General features: G+C 40.5%; 1 protein-coding gene across 6 annotated transcripts in view; it reads right to left on the bottom strand.

Annotated features, from left to right (window-relative positions):
* ralgapa1 (Ral GTPase activating protein catalytic subunit alpha 1) overlaps positions 1-17,399 on the bottom strand; it is a 75,514-nt gene that overhangs the window by 34,898 nt on the left and 23,217 nt on the right. For all 6 annotated transcript variants that reach the window (XM_087170003.1, XM_023431577.2, XM_023431580.2 and 3 more), the window contains 18 exons: positions 17,268-17,366; positions 16,904-17,059; positions 16,131-16,259; positions 15,835-15,960; positions 14,866-14,924; positions 14,217-14,325; positions 12,419-12,529; positions 12,145-12,213; positions 11,908-12,045; positions 11,529-11,712; positions 10,096-10,214; positions 9,880-9,999; positions 7,617-8,265; positions 7,258-7,373; positions 6,272-6,396; positions 2,550-2,621; positions 2,066-2,189; positions 1,361-1,516 (listed from right to left, as the gene is read on the bottom strand). In XM_087170003.1, the coding sequence (XP_087026129.1) occupies positions 1,361-1,516; positions 2,066-2,189; positions 2,550-2,621; positions 6,272-6,396; positions 7,258-7,373; positions 7,617-8,265; positions 9,880-9,999; positions 10,096-10,214; positions 11,529-11,712; positions 11,908-12,045; positions 12,145-12,213; positions 12,419-12,529; positions 14,217-14,325; positions 14,866-14,924; positions 15,835-15,960; positions 16,131-16,259; positions 16,904-17,059; positions 17,268-17,366 (2,661 nt within the window). The remainder of the gene's footprint in view (positions 1-1,360; positions 1,517-2,065; positions 2,190-2,549; positions 2,622-6,271; positions 6,397-7,257; positions 7,374-7,616; positions 8,266-9,879; positions 10,000-10,095; positions 10,215-11,528; positions 11,713-11,907; positions 12,046-12,144; positions 12,214-12,418; positions 12,530-14,216; positions 14,326-14,865; positions 14,925-15,834; positions 15,961-16,130; positions 16,260-16,903; positions 17,060-17,267; positions 17,367-17,399) is intronic.

Below are 17,399 nucleotides of genomic sequence, written 5' to 3'. Positions count from 1 at the left end.
TCTGGGCTTATTCTACTTTGATTGACGGTGTCAGTGTGTCAATTCGATTTTTTGGGAGGAAAATTAACCATTTGAAAAAGAGCTACCTGATTGAGGCAGCTGTAGACCAGCAACACTCGTATTCTGTGAGATGAAATTTCTGTTTTCTTAATGGTTTGGTGCTTTTTAAGGAGTAATGTCCTGTTACCAGGGCTCATCATGGGCTCATAAAAAAAAGCAGAATATCAAGTTATAACCGATTAATGTTATGTGTGTAGAGATCTGCATGGTTATACCGCAGCCTGGTGTCGATTTCAGGGGATTTAATGAAAGTAAAGACACTGAACGGCCGTGTGTAATGGCACTGCGCTCTGCACATGTTCGGGTGCTGCAGGGATTTAATGAACTGAAGGAAAAACTGTTCATACAGTATAAAGCAGCTGTGGAGAGCAGATACTGTAAGTATCACCCACATCCGTTCATAGATAAATGCAGACTGACTGACCGACTGACTGCTTGAACCACATTAAACGTTATTTTATGAGGGCTGACCGTTAAGAGCCACACCTGCACACGCATGTGTGTTTGTGCATAGCTGAGCTGTACTGATCACACACAAACACACAAGTGAGACTTTTAGTAAATAATCACACAAGCATATATACTGTATGTACGTGCATCTCATTCTGTGTTTCATTTTTCATTTACCACACGTGCGCAATAAACCTGCCTGCCTTGACACTGATACAAGCCCACACCATGCACAAACACAGACCTGATTGCTAGTAAGAATTATTGGAAACACTGGTGTGCTGTAGAAACACTGACATCAACAGATTGGTATTGGTGTGTGTGTGTGTGTGTGTGTGTGTGTGTGTGTGTGTGTGTGTGTGTGTGTGTGCGTGTGTGCGTGTGTGTGTCCAGCAACCTATGTTCATTTACAATGTCACTCTCAGGCAAAGAGACGAGTGAGGAGAAGGAACAGAGGGAGGAAGAAAAGAGTAGGACGGGGAGAAGCTTTCTTCTTCTCAACTCCTCTGAATGCACATATTTCTTATTTACCCTCATTAAATAAAATTAGATATATTAGAGCAAGAAAAAAAGGATGCATTATTATTACTTGTCAAATCACACAGACACACATTACTGCAGTTTGTGAGAGTGATAGCTAGCAGATAAACAGATGGAATCAGCGTGACAGAAAGTAGGTAAGTTTCCCTTCAACTGTTTGAAAATTGTGAAGGGTCAGTGTTGGTGTGTTGTTCAAAGTCATCCTGCAACACACAGGCAATTAGTGAGAGGGAGCGTGAACAGTGTGGCCCCCTATACTTCCATTGATACGTCTAGATGACAAAGCACCAGTCAGACAGGTGTGTGTTACCTTCTTGGTGAGGTTGTGGTCCTGGTCGTGGGGCATGCGGGTGGAGACGTGGTAGATAACCTCGGTGGTAGAAGTGGCATAGTAAGGTGTGGTCTGGCCTGTACTGCGGTTCCTCTGGAGACCTCCCATGAAGCCACAATGAGTGGTGAGATCCACCTAGGTGTCACACACACACACACACACACACACACACACACACACACACACACACACACACATTAAACTCCTAATCAAGATAAAATTCAAGATAAAATTTTGACATATCAAAAAGGAAAAATTTGGTTTTACCATCAGTTCAAACTTCTCAGAGGAACATTTTGTGCTGCTAATAGCAATAAGTCTGTTTTGCACAACACACACACACAAAACATAATCTGATTTAAACATGGTTCACTATATATATATATATGTATATGTATGTGTATATGTGCTATATCATCAGGCTGCTGAAACATCAGGACATACAGGGTTATTTTAACCACTTGACCAACTATGTAGTTTTTTTTTTAATCGCGACAATCTTTAATCATTTAACCATCAATGATATGATGATTAAAATACTAGTTGCAGATAATTAGATGCAGTTATACATTTCATCTAGAAAATTTCAGGGAAACAATGTAAAGATAAATGTACAATTTGATTATATGAGGAAGACAAATAATGTCAGCACATTTAAGATCATTTGAATGAATGTGTTCTCACCTCCCAGCCCAGTCCAGAGACAAAGTCTTCATAAGCCTGGCTGCCCGTTGTGTTGGTGAGGATGGAGTGTTTGTCTTCTTGGCCTTCAGCAACGTAAAATACGGCTATTTTGTGGGTCTCACGGCTACAAGAGAATGAAGGAAAAGGAAAACAACTGTGACCAACAGGGTGGTGTTATGTATTTTAGCAACTTCTGCATGTTTTTATCCTAGTACTTCCCCCTTAACCCTTCTGTTTGTTTTAGAGCCGACCTCAAAGACAGCTACGAGGGGTAATGATATAATAACTCCACAACAGAATGGGATGCCACTAAGCGAACTGTAGATTAGAAAGCTTGAGAAAAACCTGTCCCACCATGAGGGTTGGAATCAACAGGTACGAAAAAGAAGGGAGGATTCAATCTATGAACTCACAAAAACCTGAATGAAGATATCAAAAAGGGGAGATGGAGCGAGGAATGGTATTTGACTTTATATTTTCTTACCATTGCCTTGAGTCCAGGTTCTTCAGCTCTCTCAGCAACTTCTCATTCTTCCTCAACAAATGAAAGTTACTCCTGCAAGATACCGATACATACACAGGTTAGGAATCATTAATCCAAAGTTATGGTTAAACTTTTCTCTCCACAATTCTCTGGCTACTGCCCTCATCTCCTCTAATTGACTGGTTGACTGCTTTTGTCACCTTTTCCTAGAAAAAAAAGTGCAGGCTAATAAGATGTTCAGTAGAGCTGGCAGGAGTTCTGGTGAAAAGGACCAAAAAAAAGCTGAAGGTTGAGAGAAAGGAAAGAAAAACAAAACAATACAAAGAAGCCAAGTAAAAGGTAATGTTTGACATTTTAGAGTACATGGTAAATGAACATTATTTAAAAGAGAAATTTGGTTGTCAATGTTCAGAACATCAATTCCCAAAACCTTTCGATAGACTTGTATTGAGAAAAGTGTTCTCTTATGTCTCGGCCGATTTTGTCAGCAAGTCTGATAAGAAGTTTGCTTGTTCCTGGCTTCACTGTTGAGGTGGTTAGTTTCCTCCAGACATAACGCTTAGAACTGAGGCCAAATAGTTCAATATGGTTTCATCAGACCAGAGAATCTTGTTTCTCTCACTCTGAGAGTCCTTAAGGTGCTTTTTTGCAAACTCCAAGTGCCTTTCATGTGGCCACTCTGCCATGAAGCCCAGATCAATGGAGTGCTGAAGTGATAGTTGTCCTTCAGGAAATTTCTCCCATCTCCACACAGGATCTCTGGAGCTCAGCCAGAGTGACCTTCGGGTTTTTGGTCACCTCTGTTGCCAAGGCCCTTCTCCCGTGATTGCTCAGTTTGGTCGGGTGGCCAGTTATAGATAAGGTTCCTGGTTGTTTCACACTTGTTCCATTTAAGAATTACGGAGGCCACTGTCCTCTTACGAACCTTGAATACAGCGGAATTTTTTTCTAGCCTTCAACAGATCTGAGCCTCAACACAAGCCCGTCTCTGAGCTGTGCAGACAGCTCCTTCCACCTCATGACATGCTCTGATATACAGTACATCGTCAGCTGTGAGACCTTGTATAGACAGGTGTGTGCTATTCCAAATCATATCCAATCAGCTGCGCGGAATAGAAGCGATTGATTAGAAAAGTCGACAAAACACAATTGCAAACGGTCTGCGTTTCCATTGAGTAACTTTATGTGAATAAAGCTGGGTTTTCTCCTCTTGCGATATTACTCCAATTAAACATGACAATGGATTTCCAGCATTCTGCCTGTAAGTAGGAACTGGCTCCCTGGGGCTCAATATGGCAGGTATGCATACATATGCCACAACATGAATGTGAAATATTACTTTGTCAAATAGTCTGAAAAACCGACTCCTGCAAGCGTATAAATGTTTCTGCAACATTTGAGAGTTTTTTTTTTAATTCACGTTTCCATTACTTGTTTTTAAGATTGCAATTTCAAATTGCGCATTTAGCAGGTAAATGGAAACGCACCTAATGCGATCTTTCACTTTTTTTCTTTTTTAATAAATTTGCAAAAAATTAGTTTGCTTTGTCATTATTACATATTTTGTGTAGATTGATGTATGAGTGTTATAGATTTTTTATTATTCTAGCAGAAGGCTGCAACAACGAAATGTGAAAAAACTGAAGGTGTCTGAACACTTTCTGAAAGCGCTGTAGGTGTGAATGTTGGAAGGAGAGTTTGGAAAATTCGCAATTTCGACGATGGCAATTCGACAAGCAGTTCTGTTTCTATACTACCGCCTAAACTGCGCCTTACACATATAGATTCCTGCGGATTATTAGCACTGTACTCTAAATGAGCAAATGCAGCAGCATCTCATGCTGTCTACAGCTTTCAGGGTCCAAATAGAAAAAGATAATAAAAAGATAATAAAGAAAACAAGAGCCTCTCATACAGATGAACTAGTGCAGGGACTGTTTCAAAATGTCCCAAGGACCAGCCACCAACCTTGGCACTGCTGATATAAAATCAGCTCGAGCAGTGAAGCTTGGAGTGGACTGGTAATGACATATCATTCTTTTCACTCTTAGAGGGAGGAAAAAAAGAGAAAAGGAGCGGGAGATAAAGAGACAGAGAGAGAGACAGCAATTTGCTCTTTATTAAACTGATACTTGGTAATGGCCTCATTCTCTGCTCTCAAAGACTCCATTTACATCCTGGATTATAGGGAAAAGCATAAAAGGGACACACACACACAGACGGACACATTTACACACGTGGATGATGGCTCAGTATCTTAGTGTCTGATGTCCCACATGAATACCTGGAGACATGAGGGGACAATAACAGATGATTAGACAATCTCTTCTCATCTTTCTTTCTCATCCTTCTATCTTCTTTTTTCTGTTTTGTTAGCTTTCTCAATTTTTCATCAAGATTCACTCACTTATTTTGGCTTATTTTTTTTGGCTTTTTATTCTTGTTCTATATCTACATGTGCCTTACTCAGCCTGTTTTCTGATTTGACACATCTCCCTCCATCATTCTCTTCTTCAACTACCGCCTTTTATTCTAACTCCAAATGGGTTCAGTTTGATCAATAGAGTACTATACTCATTATCACACACTCTTACGTACACACACATGCGCGCACGCACACACACACACACACACACACACACACACACACACACACACACACACACACACACACACACACACAGCGTGTTAAGAAGTCTATTGTGTGGGCTGAATGCAGACGGTGTGATTCCCTGGACAAAGTATAAAGAGCGATGAGTGTCCATTAGTGACACCTTGACATTGTGTATTTTAACCCAGAGTCATTGAGAAGATGAAATGCTGTGCCATGTGAATGGAAAAATAGTGGGGTATAATTAGCTCTAAATACTTTGTTGAGTTGGAAATTTTTGTCTCGCTCGCATTCAACAAGCATTTGGTTTGTTCTAGGGGAGACAAAAATTAACAGAAGACTCCTCAAGCATCTGAAAAACAGCCTCTCTGTAGAAAACTCCATATTTATTCCTCCTCAGGTATAAAACACCCCAAATCAGTGTTTTCAGTTTTATTAATGATATTTTGTATGTATTATCTATTCTTATGTGCAGTTTAAAAGGGTCAACTTATAAGTTTTCTCTGCTGCTGAATTTGATTTCTTGCCAAGAGATGATCATAGTGATTGTCGCTCGGGCCATCGCTGCATTTACAAGACAAGAGGTTATAAAACGCCCTCTGAGCAGCGCTACATCTTCAGAGCAGATTGGAGGCTACAGTGAGTCGCTATCAGAAAGTGACGAGACGAGCCGGGGCTAGCTGCTTAGCCTGCTAACTTCAGTAGAAGAAAAGAGACAACTCTTGGCGAGTAAAGGAATGAAGTTTGATGGTGAACTTGCAACGTTTCTTCTACACTGGCAAGTAAAAAGCTGTTAATGCTAACGCTGGCTTTGTAGCAATAGCCAAACTTACGAATCGTTCCTTTATAAAGGTAAAAGTAAACTGGAGACCAAAAAATCCCAAGAAAAGAATGTCCTCATGAAGATAAAGAACTAATATCTGAACTTGGTCGGACTAACATTCTCTGATTTGCTGGCCACAAACTACCAAAGCAGATGTGGTGAATGCTGCACAAGTGATATTTAAAAAGGAGGCAGGAACGCAAGAAAAGTCAACAGAAATATATAAACAGAAGAAACAATCAAATTGACAGTTTCTTACGTTTCTCGTATGTCTGTGTCTGGTCTTACCTCTTCTCCCAGGAGTTGAGTCCCAGTATGTTGATCAGTAGTCTGCAGTAGTAGAAGGCAGACTGTGGTGTCTCGGTGTCTGGTTCAGTCTGCTGCACTGCCCTCATGTTCAGCTCCTCACCTCTCTGAGAAACATTCAGCATTTCACTTTTAATGCAAAAAAAAAAAAAAAAACTGCACGAGAAATCATGGAAACTGAACAGACAATATCATGTAATGTTTAAACACCTGGGAGATTCTCTAACTTCAAATCACATATAAAAATATCAAAATATTTTAAAATATCAGCATATCAGATGAAGTTATGATTGATTAGAGAAGCAAACAGAAAACAGAAAGCCTTTTTCAAATATTACAACATTGTGACATTTGTCCACGGCTCTACATAATGTTTTTTTTTTGCCACCACAGTAGCAGAGTTATAGGATGCTTATTTGATGCATTACAACTTTACAGAGTGCAGTTCTTTGTTGTTTTCACAGCAGATACTTTGACTCGTCATTGTAGGGAAAGCACAGGTGTTGCTAATAACATTAAAAGGTGGCTTGTTCTAATCTAGCGTCCCGGTGAGCCAGCATGCACGATACCAAGACCCTGAAACTGAGGCAGCTAAATGGAATTCATCCTGGATGTTATAATTTCCACCTGAGCTTTTCCCACTGTGACATGTCAAAATGTCTTCTGTGAAAAACACCTATGGAAATGGAACAAATCCTCACTATTATTGTTGCAACATTAAAAAAAGTTAACTCAAAAATGGTTTGAATGTAGAACTCAAACAGCTCGTGGTCTTTCTTTTACTTCCTGAAACCCAATATTAATGCTAAGTTGTGTTAGCCCAACAATACACTTGCTAGTGAGGTCCTTGTGCTGCACCAAAAGAGTTGAGCATCCACTTCATCAGGACACTGTAGGACCTAAGAACTAAAAAAAAAAAATCAATTGGTTTAATTCAGTCTACTCATATGAGTATAGACAATACACACATGAAGGACGAACTCTCTCTCAGCGGCGCTCTGCTTCAGGATGGCATTGATCACGTCGTTCTCCTGCTTCTCTGAAACACAAGCTGGAGGAGGCGCTGGGATGTTGAGTGGCATGCCTGCGGGGATCAAAAGACAAAATATTTGTAAAATATATGAATTATTCTCAAACTTCAAAGATTTGGTGTTTTGCTCTCTTTAGAACTACAGAACAAGAAGAGTTGTGTTATGTCGGTTCTGATATTTTGCAGTTGAATAAGGGACTCTTCAGATTAGAAAAAAACTTCAGGGACTCTTTTCGTGTGTGTGTGTGTGTGTGTGTGTGTGTGTGTGTGTGTGTGTCTGTGTCTGTGTGTTTATACCTGCTCTCTGTAGACACTCAGGACTTGAGTATCCCAGATACTGCAGCATTTCATCCAGCGCATCATCACCTTCCCTCAGTGAATCCCACGCTGGCACCGCCTCCCGACACACACGTTTAGCCAATGGTGGAGCTAGAATCTGTTCCAAGCCCGACTCCCCCTGATCTCCCTCCCCATCCATTCTGTGTTCCTTCTCCTCTTCATCCTGCTGCTCGTCCTCCACATCTCCTCCATCCCCACCTCCTCTTCGATCTCCCTTCTCCTCCTCCTCATTCACTTTCCTCTCCTCTCCTTCCTCCTCCCCTTCTCCCTGAAACTCTTGCCTCTCGCCTTGCATCCCTCGTTCCCCCTCATCTGCCTCCCTCTCTTCTTGCCCCTCCTCTTCGCTTTCCTCTCTCCTCACCTCCATCTTTTTCGGTGGACCTCCTGGTGAGGTGCGTAAATGAAGACTCGCACTGTGAGGAGATTGTGTGTGCGTCAAAAGTGTGTGTGCTGGGCTGGTCGGGGAACATGGTGGAGGCCCGTAGAGGACAGCAGAGTCCCAGGAGTGTTTTCCAGCTACATCTCGGATGATGACACGAACGCAAGCAGGAGCAGAGGACAAACCAGCTGTCATTCCACCCCCTGGTACACCAGACTCTGACCGAATCTGGCAAATAGAGGAAGAGAGGGACTGTGGTTAAACACTAAATCCTCCAACTATTTAAGAAATCATCCTGATACTGAGTTGCAGCATCTTACACAAAACTCACATCTCAACTGTCGTGCAAAACTCAAACCTCCTGAAAAAAACCTTATTTCACTTATTTGCTTCTTCTTTGTAACTGGTAGAACTTTAGTAGAGAAATCAGTAAGATACTTTTATTTTAACTTCATCAGGATACTTCAAGAACAACTACAAGTGTGCTCAGCATTAAATAAATCTAATATACCCTAACTCAAAGTTAGACTGCAAAGCATGTTATGTTAGTTTTAGTAGGAAAGTTAGACTCCCATTAAACAAATCTCACATTAAAAACATGGCAGAATGTGGTAAATTCATGTGGAATCTACCATGTTAAAACTCTTCAGATGGTTTGCTTACAATGCAACAGAGGAGATCAAAGATTTGATTCCTGGATAAGAAAAGGATTTATAACCTGTCTCTCATTTACGTACAACAGTGCATTACAAAATTGTCAATTTGTGTAGGACAAACATGACCTAGAGCACAATGATTTTTTTTAGATACCTTCAAGTACAACTATTTCAATCAGAATTTTAAATCTTTTTTTCATTTTCAAATCTTGAAATCGACTTTTAGTTTAATATCGAGTTAAGTTCGTCTCTAGATTGTACCGTGCTCTCTTTTATGCGATTTTAATACATTAAAGAAAAGTGGGAAAAGAAGCTGGAATGATGCTTTCTAAGGAAAATTTGCATCTTTCAGTTGTCCTCAACTAAGTCTCTTGATTGGAGAGGACACTGCTTGAAAAATATCATAAGACATTTTAAGACTCCACACCAGGAAAAATATAAGAACAGAAGTTTGGCATGTTGGAGACAACGTGGCTCATACCCATATTTCAAGACTGCTCTAAACTGAGTTCATATTGGAAAGGGATTCACAGAACAATAAGTAAGACTCAAATAACTCTTAAACTGGAGAATCTTTATCTGGGTAATATGTTTTGTTTTATGAGCACAGGAAGAATATACCACTGGAAAATGGCTAAATCTAGAGCCAGCTACACTTACTGAGCACTTTATTAGGAACATCTGTACACCTGCTTATTCATTCAGTTATTTAGTCAGCCAATCATGTGGCAGCAGTCCAATTAATAAAATCATTGAGATACAAGTCGGGAGCTTCAGTTAAAATCAGATCTCTTTGCTGCTACACATGATCCAGTAGCAGACAAGTAATGTTTGTGTTATTGAAGCAATACATGATGAAATAAGGAATTGTGGTAATCACAGTGAGAGGAAAAATGTTAGCATATATGCTATGTAAGCTCTGAGTTAAAGGACAGCCAAGTCACGCTAATGTTGGCATGTTAACATGCTATACAACTGACATTTTCATCCCCTGAGTGGCTAACTTAATACAGTAGCAGAAGTCTTACCTACCAACTAGTGCTGTTTAGGTTAGAGGAGCTAGGAGCTTCTGTCACTCTGACAAACAGCGGTTTAAACTGGTCTTAAACTTATGCAGTGCGACATCGGCTTTAAATCGTACAAAGCTTCAAATTTTGTCGGGGGACTTTCTTTCAGTGGAGGTTACCTGGAGCACTGAGAGCAGCGTGGAGCCATTCAGAACCAGGAACTGCAGGTTTGGTGAATGAAAAAGTTCTGGTCCAAGATCAGCACTCTCACAGAATAGGTTGTCTTGGTTTTCACACACCTAGAAAACATAGGCCAAGGTGTTGCTCAAGCAAAACGCCAAGATATATATATATCGTAAGTTATCATTACCATAAACAGTACACCACACTCGTACCTGACTAGACAGAGTAGCCGGCCCTCCAGACATGGGATAATGTCCAAGGTGGTTGACCAGGTGGGTGATAACTGTTCTGGCTGCGATGGAAACCAGGCCCTGCTGAATACGGCTGCGAACTGCAGAGAGAACAGGGAAAACACAGACAGAGGACACAGTTAAGAAAAATACATTGCAAGAACCAGATATTTAAAGATGTTGTTGATAGTTAATGTTTTCTACACTTTATAGTTTAATTGGTGGTGAAAGGTGGAGGAACAGGAACAAACACACATTCAGCTTGTACATAGTTTGACTCATGCTGAGAGGAAGCCAATGCCATCACACGCTGTGCTGCCAACAGATCCTGGCTAATCAACATCACTCTCACTCACTCACACTCACACTCACACTCACACACACACACACACACACACACACACACACACACACACACACACACACCCCTTATTGACAGGACTGTGTGTAGAGTACAGATATGCATTGACCAGACATTTTCAACAACTCCCTTAACAACAGGAGAGCTCAGGAGGAGGAGGAAAAAAGAAAAGAAAAAAAGAAGAGAAGAAAGATAAATGAACATAAAGGAATGGGCAACAATAAAGACAGAAGTAAACAGAATATTAACAGAAAATAAAGTTAAGAGAATAGCAATGAAGACATTGAGGAGAGGAGAGAAGAGAAGAGAGGAGAAGAGAAGAGAGGAGAAGAGAGGAGAGGCATGGTCTATCAGGGTGCTCCAGTCATTAGACTAGTCACTGTGTCCTGGTGGACCACAGCAGGGGACAATACACACGCTCACACGGATGCAGACAAGTGCGCTCACACACACACACACACACACACACACACACACACACACACACACACACACACACACACACACACACACCTTCTACCATTTTTAGTGACTGGCAGTGGTTTGGTGGACAACTCTAGGTCATTCTGTCTTTGTGTGTGTGAGTCAGTGAAGCACTTTGCATACATGAGAATCCATGTACAGACAGGTGACAAATTAAAGGAAAAACCAATATCAAGTGTCTTAGTAATGTGTTGGGTCACCACGTGCCAGAACATCACCAGAACATCTTCAATGCTCATTGGCATTGATTCTACAAGTCTCTGGACTCTACAGAAGAGATGAACACCATTCTTCTTAAAGATATTCCTTCATTTGGTGTTTTGACGATGATGATGGAGAGCGCTATCTAACATGTTGGTACAGCCTCTCCCATAGGTGTTCACCTGGGTTGAGATCCGGAGACTGCTAAGGCCAGCACTTATGATTCACATCATTTTCATACTCGCCCTCATGCCATTCTGTATCTCCACTGATTTTTCTAGGTTTTCATTAATTCATCACCCTTATGTATATATATATATTACAGACTCTATATGTACCGGGTGTGTAGTGTGTCTGTTAGATAGGTTACCTTCAGTGACAGGCTGTAGTTTGCTGGAGCGTTCGGAGTCCGGGCTGTGCAGTGGCTCTGGTTCTCTGAGGCTCTCTAACGGCAGGAACGGGTCGTAATCTGGATTCAACAGGTCCGACAGCTGCAGCGGGTAATACTTGGGACTGCTGAAGGACTGTGCTCCATACACACAACCATGCAACACCTAGACAGAGTTTAAAAGAAAAGGGATACTGTTCAATTGATGCCATTTTAAACTGGATTTCATTTTGCCTCATCAAGGGATCATATTCAGTTTTACTGCAATGACGCTTGTATGTCATCATAAAAACACTGCGAAATACAGGCCATAGTGATATTAGATTTTTGCAAGAAGTGGCGTGGAACTTTCTGTGGTGACCTTATAAATACAGCTGAGCAGAGTCTTGGTAGGCTGGTCCCTCTCTGGAGGGCTTCGAGTCTGAACAGGCTGAAGCAGAGTCTTTGGAGGCAGAGCCATCACCCAGTCCAACAGACACAACAGGAGGGAAACCACCAGCTGCAGCATACAGAGGCATTGTGATAAGACACTGACACAAGGTTATTTTCTAAAGTAAAGCCAGTAATATAGTACAAAGAGTGTTTTTGCATGTGTTACCCTCTTATCAATTTCATGAGGAGAAGACTCAGTAGTAGGCAGCAAGAATGTGATGGTGGCGATCAAAATCTGAGAAAAAATAACATCAATTGTTTTCAATGTTAAAACTGTCACTACAAGTGATATTAAAAGCAACATGATGTATTCAAATGTACAGGTTTTGTAAAACCTCAGCTTTACTTAAACACAATTTAATCCATTATGATGTGCGGACAAGCTGATGAACTTGATCTGATAAACAAAAAATGTAATTATTCCATAATGATTGTCTCACCTCTACGATCTTCTTTGGAGTGTCAGGGGGGAATTTCTGAAGATGATCCACGTAACTGATCAGGAGGTGAAGGATGTCCGACGCAACCAGTGCTACACTCTTATTGGGGTACTGGGAGAGGAAACACACATCATTCATTTTAGTAATCAGCTTGTAGGTAATTCCATATATTAATAAGATAATAAGATAAGATAAGATGTATTATTAAGATAGTCAAACAGGGTATTTAGGGTTGGGATTCTTTTTACCGTAAAATGAAGAAACCAATCTTGATCTTTTCAAGAAGCTTTAATTATCCATTGTAGTATTCCCAATATTTTCTTTTCTTGTAATTGCCGTTTATATAATGTTTAGGACACAATAAAATACAGGTTGGTTAGTAAGAAGAGAGAAAATGTACATATTAGTTTAATGAGGATCAGCGCCAACAAAACAAATAGTGCTTCCAGATGAAAAGGAAGAAGGATGAGGAGGACAACAGAAAGTGGCTTTGCATGGAAATATGAAAATCCCTCAAGCTTTGTGCATGTAATTGTGTGTGCATGTCGCACACCCCATGACTGCAGCTACTGGCTGCCGGTATGAAGGCAAGAGATTCAAAAGTGGACCAGACCTGCGTATATATATGATAGTGTGTGTGTGTGTGTGTGTGTGTGTATATGACACAGCTTGCAGCATTCCCCCTGGATTAGTCTCCTATCTGAAGGAGGACCAAACATATTGACAGTCCAGGGTTTGCTCCCAGGAGTAAGTGAATTCAAGTGTGTGTGTGTGTGTGTGAGTGTTACTGTATTGCCTTAGCAGGCCATTGGCTGCCGATACACAAGCTATGGATTCCAAGGTGGAAAAGGTATGTGTGTGTGTGTGTGTGTGTGTGTGTGTGTGTGTGTGTGTGTCTGTGTCCATCTAGAGCCACTTGGCGATAGATGAGACAATAAATGTTGGACAGTATTATTCTGATCCACAGGCCTCCCAGTCTGGTGGCCTGAAACAGACAATACCAACTGAGGCAATGTCACCAGCACTAACAATCATCTCCAACAATGCTTTCCATCATACTTTGGCTGCTTGCGACCCACCATGTTTAACACATCCACAACCTAATCATCCAGTATTCAGTCAGTATTTTTGGCACGCTTAAATCAACCATCATTTACATTTTAACCAGTTATGTCCCCATTTATTTCAACTGTTTTGATCCTGGTCTCTGTGCTCTTCAATTTAAGACACTGCAAAAACATCAATTCTTTAATGAACTGTGGAGATCTGGTTTTAGCTAATCACTTCCACGGGACACAAAGTATTAAGTAGTATTTTAGGATTTGAACAAACATTTAAACATAAAATGTGGATATATTTTTGTACATAGTGGAATATTAAATGATATAATATAACAATATATTAATGTTAATTACATTAACATTGATATATTGTTATAGTAAATCACGAAATGTCCTATGAATGTTACGTGTTTAAACTTCATTAAGCCAAATTACACATCCAGACAGAAGAAGAACAGATGTTCAGAAATGGCTGTTGTGCAGATCAGTGTAACACAGCCTGTTTGATTCAGAGTCATTGCTTTGGTGTCATTTCACTGGATCACAGTCATAGACAGAGAGAGTACCCTGGTCAGTAGGGGAAGAGTTTGAGAACAGGCAAAGGCTGTGTGAGATAATCTTATTTGGCTGGGTTGATATGTCACACTTGTTGATTTCTATTTCAATGACCAACTTTTAGTTTGTGTTTGAAGCTCAGGAAGTTGAATATGTTTTTGTAGTACGGAGCTGTGACTGACCTTCAGAGTAACACAGATGACATTGAGAGCATCTTTGATCTGCGGATGTTGAGTCCCGTGAGCCAGCTCTTCACACAGCCAGATGCCCAGACTGCACAAAGCCACACACCTGACAAAACAAAACAAACACACTATGAGCAACCAGAGAGTACATGCTGCTGCTGTACACATGCAAAAATCCTCAGAGAATCTGTGTGTTTGGAAACAGTGAACATATTATACATGCACACACTACATGTGTTGTGAGTGTAGACAAGTGTGTAAAAACAACCAGAAAACAATAAAAAAAAAAAAATTGGACTTTACTTTAATGCACTATATTATCAACAGGTAATCAGTTGATTTCTTACACAGGACACCTGTCAATTAAAAAATTGACTTGAAGTAAAATGGTGCACTTGTTAAAATTCAAAACTGTAATTACAGGGACTATGTATAATTAATAATGTATGTTAATGTGTGTTAATGTTAAAAAATATTTATTTAATAACTTATTAATTTAATTTCCAACACACCAATCATTGTAAGGGAGAGTGGACACTATTTAATTAAGGACGGCTTGAATTTCATTACATTAGACAAGGATTTAGACATGCAAGCATGCACATGCACAAACATGCGCACGCACAGGCACACGCACACTATTTACCTAGCAGGAGCAGAGGGTTCGTCCCTGGCAGAGGTTAGAATGGTTTTGATAATGTGCTCCTAGAAAACAAAGAACACACACAAACACAGTTAATTTTCCTAACACCAAACAAATCACTGGTTGTGTGTGTGTCTTTATATCTGCATATGCAACATCTTGTTCAGGTCCCCGACACAATGTTAACCTTTCCTGAAGGTATAATGAAGAGACGTACTGGTGCTTAAACACTGATTGCTTTTTAGACAATAAGAAAAGTTATTCATGGAATTACATTGAGGTGTTATTATACATTATAAACACACGCTAAGCAAAAGATGGACACACCGTCACGGTACAGACAAATCCACACACACCCTGAGACACATTCAGACACTCGCTGGTCCCGTCCCTCCGGTCAGTGGTAATGACCGCTTAGTGATTCAAAACAAGTTTCTGCCTTGTAAGAAACCAGTGAGTAGGCCCAAGGTGCTGCCATGCATGACATTAACTGCTTACGCAGCAACAACAACAATAACAACATTACTCCCATAGCTCTGGACTGTTACAAGAATGGCTGATGAGGCATTAACCTATCAGTTTGGTTTTGAGACCCCCTATAGACAGCTGACGTGTTAAAGGTTTGGACTGACCTGGATTATACACAAAGTAGGTTGACCCTCTGCTTTGGTATCAAACTGACACATTTGGAGTTGGCAGAAGCAGAATAGCAGTTTAATGGTACAATCAAACTCTTCTCAACACTAATTTGGACATTAAAGTCGTCAGTGACTGCTCTAAGAAAGGATGAAATCAACTTTGTACACTTAGTGGTAGCTGCTTAGACAAAGTTGTTATTTTTCTGAAAACATTTTATCATTCCTCTCTTTACCTATTGCACTGTGGTTTCCTTTATTACTATGACAAAGGATAAGGATGTTGCTCGTCTTATTAACTACCCCTCAATCCCAAACTACCATTACTTCCACTGACCTTGACGTCAGGGAACTTGGTAAGCACCACGTCGGCTGTGGTGGGATGAAGGGCTGGAAGCTCCCCATACAAGTTGGGAAAACACACCAGAGAACCAAGGAGGATCTGAGCCTCTACTCTTGGAGCCTGGAAAAGAGAAGGGGGAGGGATAAAGACCAAAATAAAAGGCAAATTAAATTACAAAAGAAATAAAAAATACATCTGTATGTCATCTTGTACTATACAGGTGTGCCAGACTTTGTTTGGCCTTAATTAAATAAAATCAAGTAAAACAGGCGTGTTTCTGTGTTTCCTACATTGAGCGATGAGCAGGCGGTAACCCTTGAAGCTGCAATGATGAAGTCCAGGATCAGCATGGTGGCTCCAGGCAGACCGATACTGAAGAACCTGGGACTGCAGTGCTTGATAATGGTGTTCACAATGTCCTGTTTAAAAAAGAAAAAAAAGAAAAAAAAAAAAAAAAAAACATTTTTAACACCCTCCTCTAGTATTGCAGTCACAGCTAAAGCACATTTGCAATCACTGCATTTTAAAAGATCATGTTCCATTGTTTTTTCTGAAGCAGTGTAACCTTAAACAATATTTATTTTCTTTTCTATTCCATGCATTCTTCTTCCTTTTCAAAACCTGGTGCCTACATTACCGACAATGCAAATCAACCACTAACAGTTCAGTGGGAGATTCATGTGTGTGATGCAAGTAGCAGCTAATGTAGCCGAGTCTCAAACGGAGATGAGGAGAAGGTTACAGAGGTCTGTTAAGCTCAACTCTAAATCACCATGTGTTTTTCATTGTCAAGTGACATCACTTGAGGCAAATTTATCAAACTTCATGAAGCCGGCCGGAGCCATAAAAGATATACAACTTTTTTTGCATATGCAGTAGTACTACCCACTGCATGTGCTACTAAAGCTGTTCTGTAGATAGACTTTGATGTGTAAAATCAGTGCTGTTTCCCTTTAAATAGTGCAAGAGTGATAAATAAAATATTTAAATGCATTAAAAATGTAATTTTGTTGAAGTTGCACACCCTGTAAATCAGATTCAGGTCAATAAAAACAGACTCTACCTGGTCTTGGTGCAGCAGCCCTTGGTGCATGATGTTGTAGAAATGTGTAACGAAGTCTGTGTTTGGGGAAACATCCTGCCGTCTTTTCATGATCCTGCAGATCAGCTTGTAGGCATGAAGTTTCCCCTGCTTGTAACGCTCTGTCAGCATGGTGGCCTTAAGAAAAAAAAAACAAAAAAAAAACACACACACACCTATAAGTGAGCATAAACAACAGATACGACATACAAATTAAACCCCATAGACAAATTAAAGGAAAAAGCTGGAAAATGATGGGGGAAAAGGGTGACAATATCCCCATCCACGGGGCACGAGGGGTCACTGAATGGTTTGATCCTACAGGGATGGACTCAGTCACACCTACCTTAAAGAGCCAGGGGGTGAGAATCCTCAGGGGAGGGATCAGAACAGGGGGAGGTGGAGATGACTGGTTGTCCAGAGAAATGCCCAAATTATCTCTTATCTGAAAAGAAAAATCCATATTTTTACCAACACA

Source organism: Seriola lalandi, unplaced genomic scaffold (assembly GCF_002814215.2).
Source record: "Seriola lalandi dorsalis isolate HSWRI2012SDOR001 ecotype SW California unplaced genomic scaffold, Sedor1 jcf7180002054925, whole genome shotgun sequence".
Classification (NCBI taxonomy): Eukaryota; Metazoa; Chordata; class Actinopteri; order Carangiformes; family Carangidae; genus Seriola; species Seriola lalandi.
Note: the sequence above shows the minus strand (reverse complement) of the source record. Positions and strands in the feature narration are given on the sequence as shown.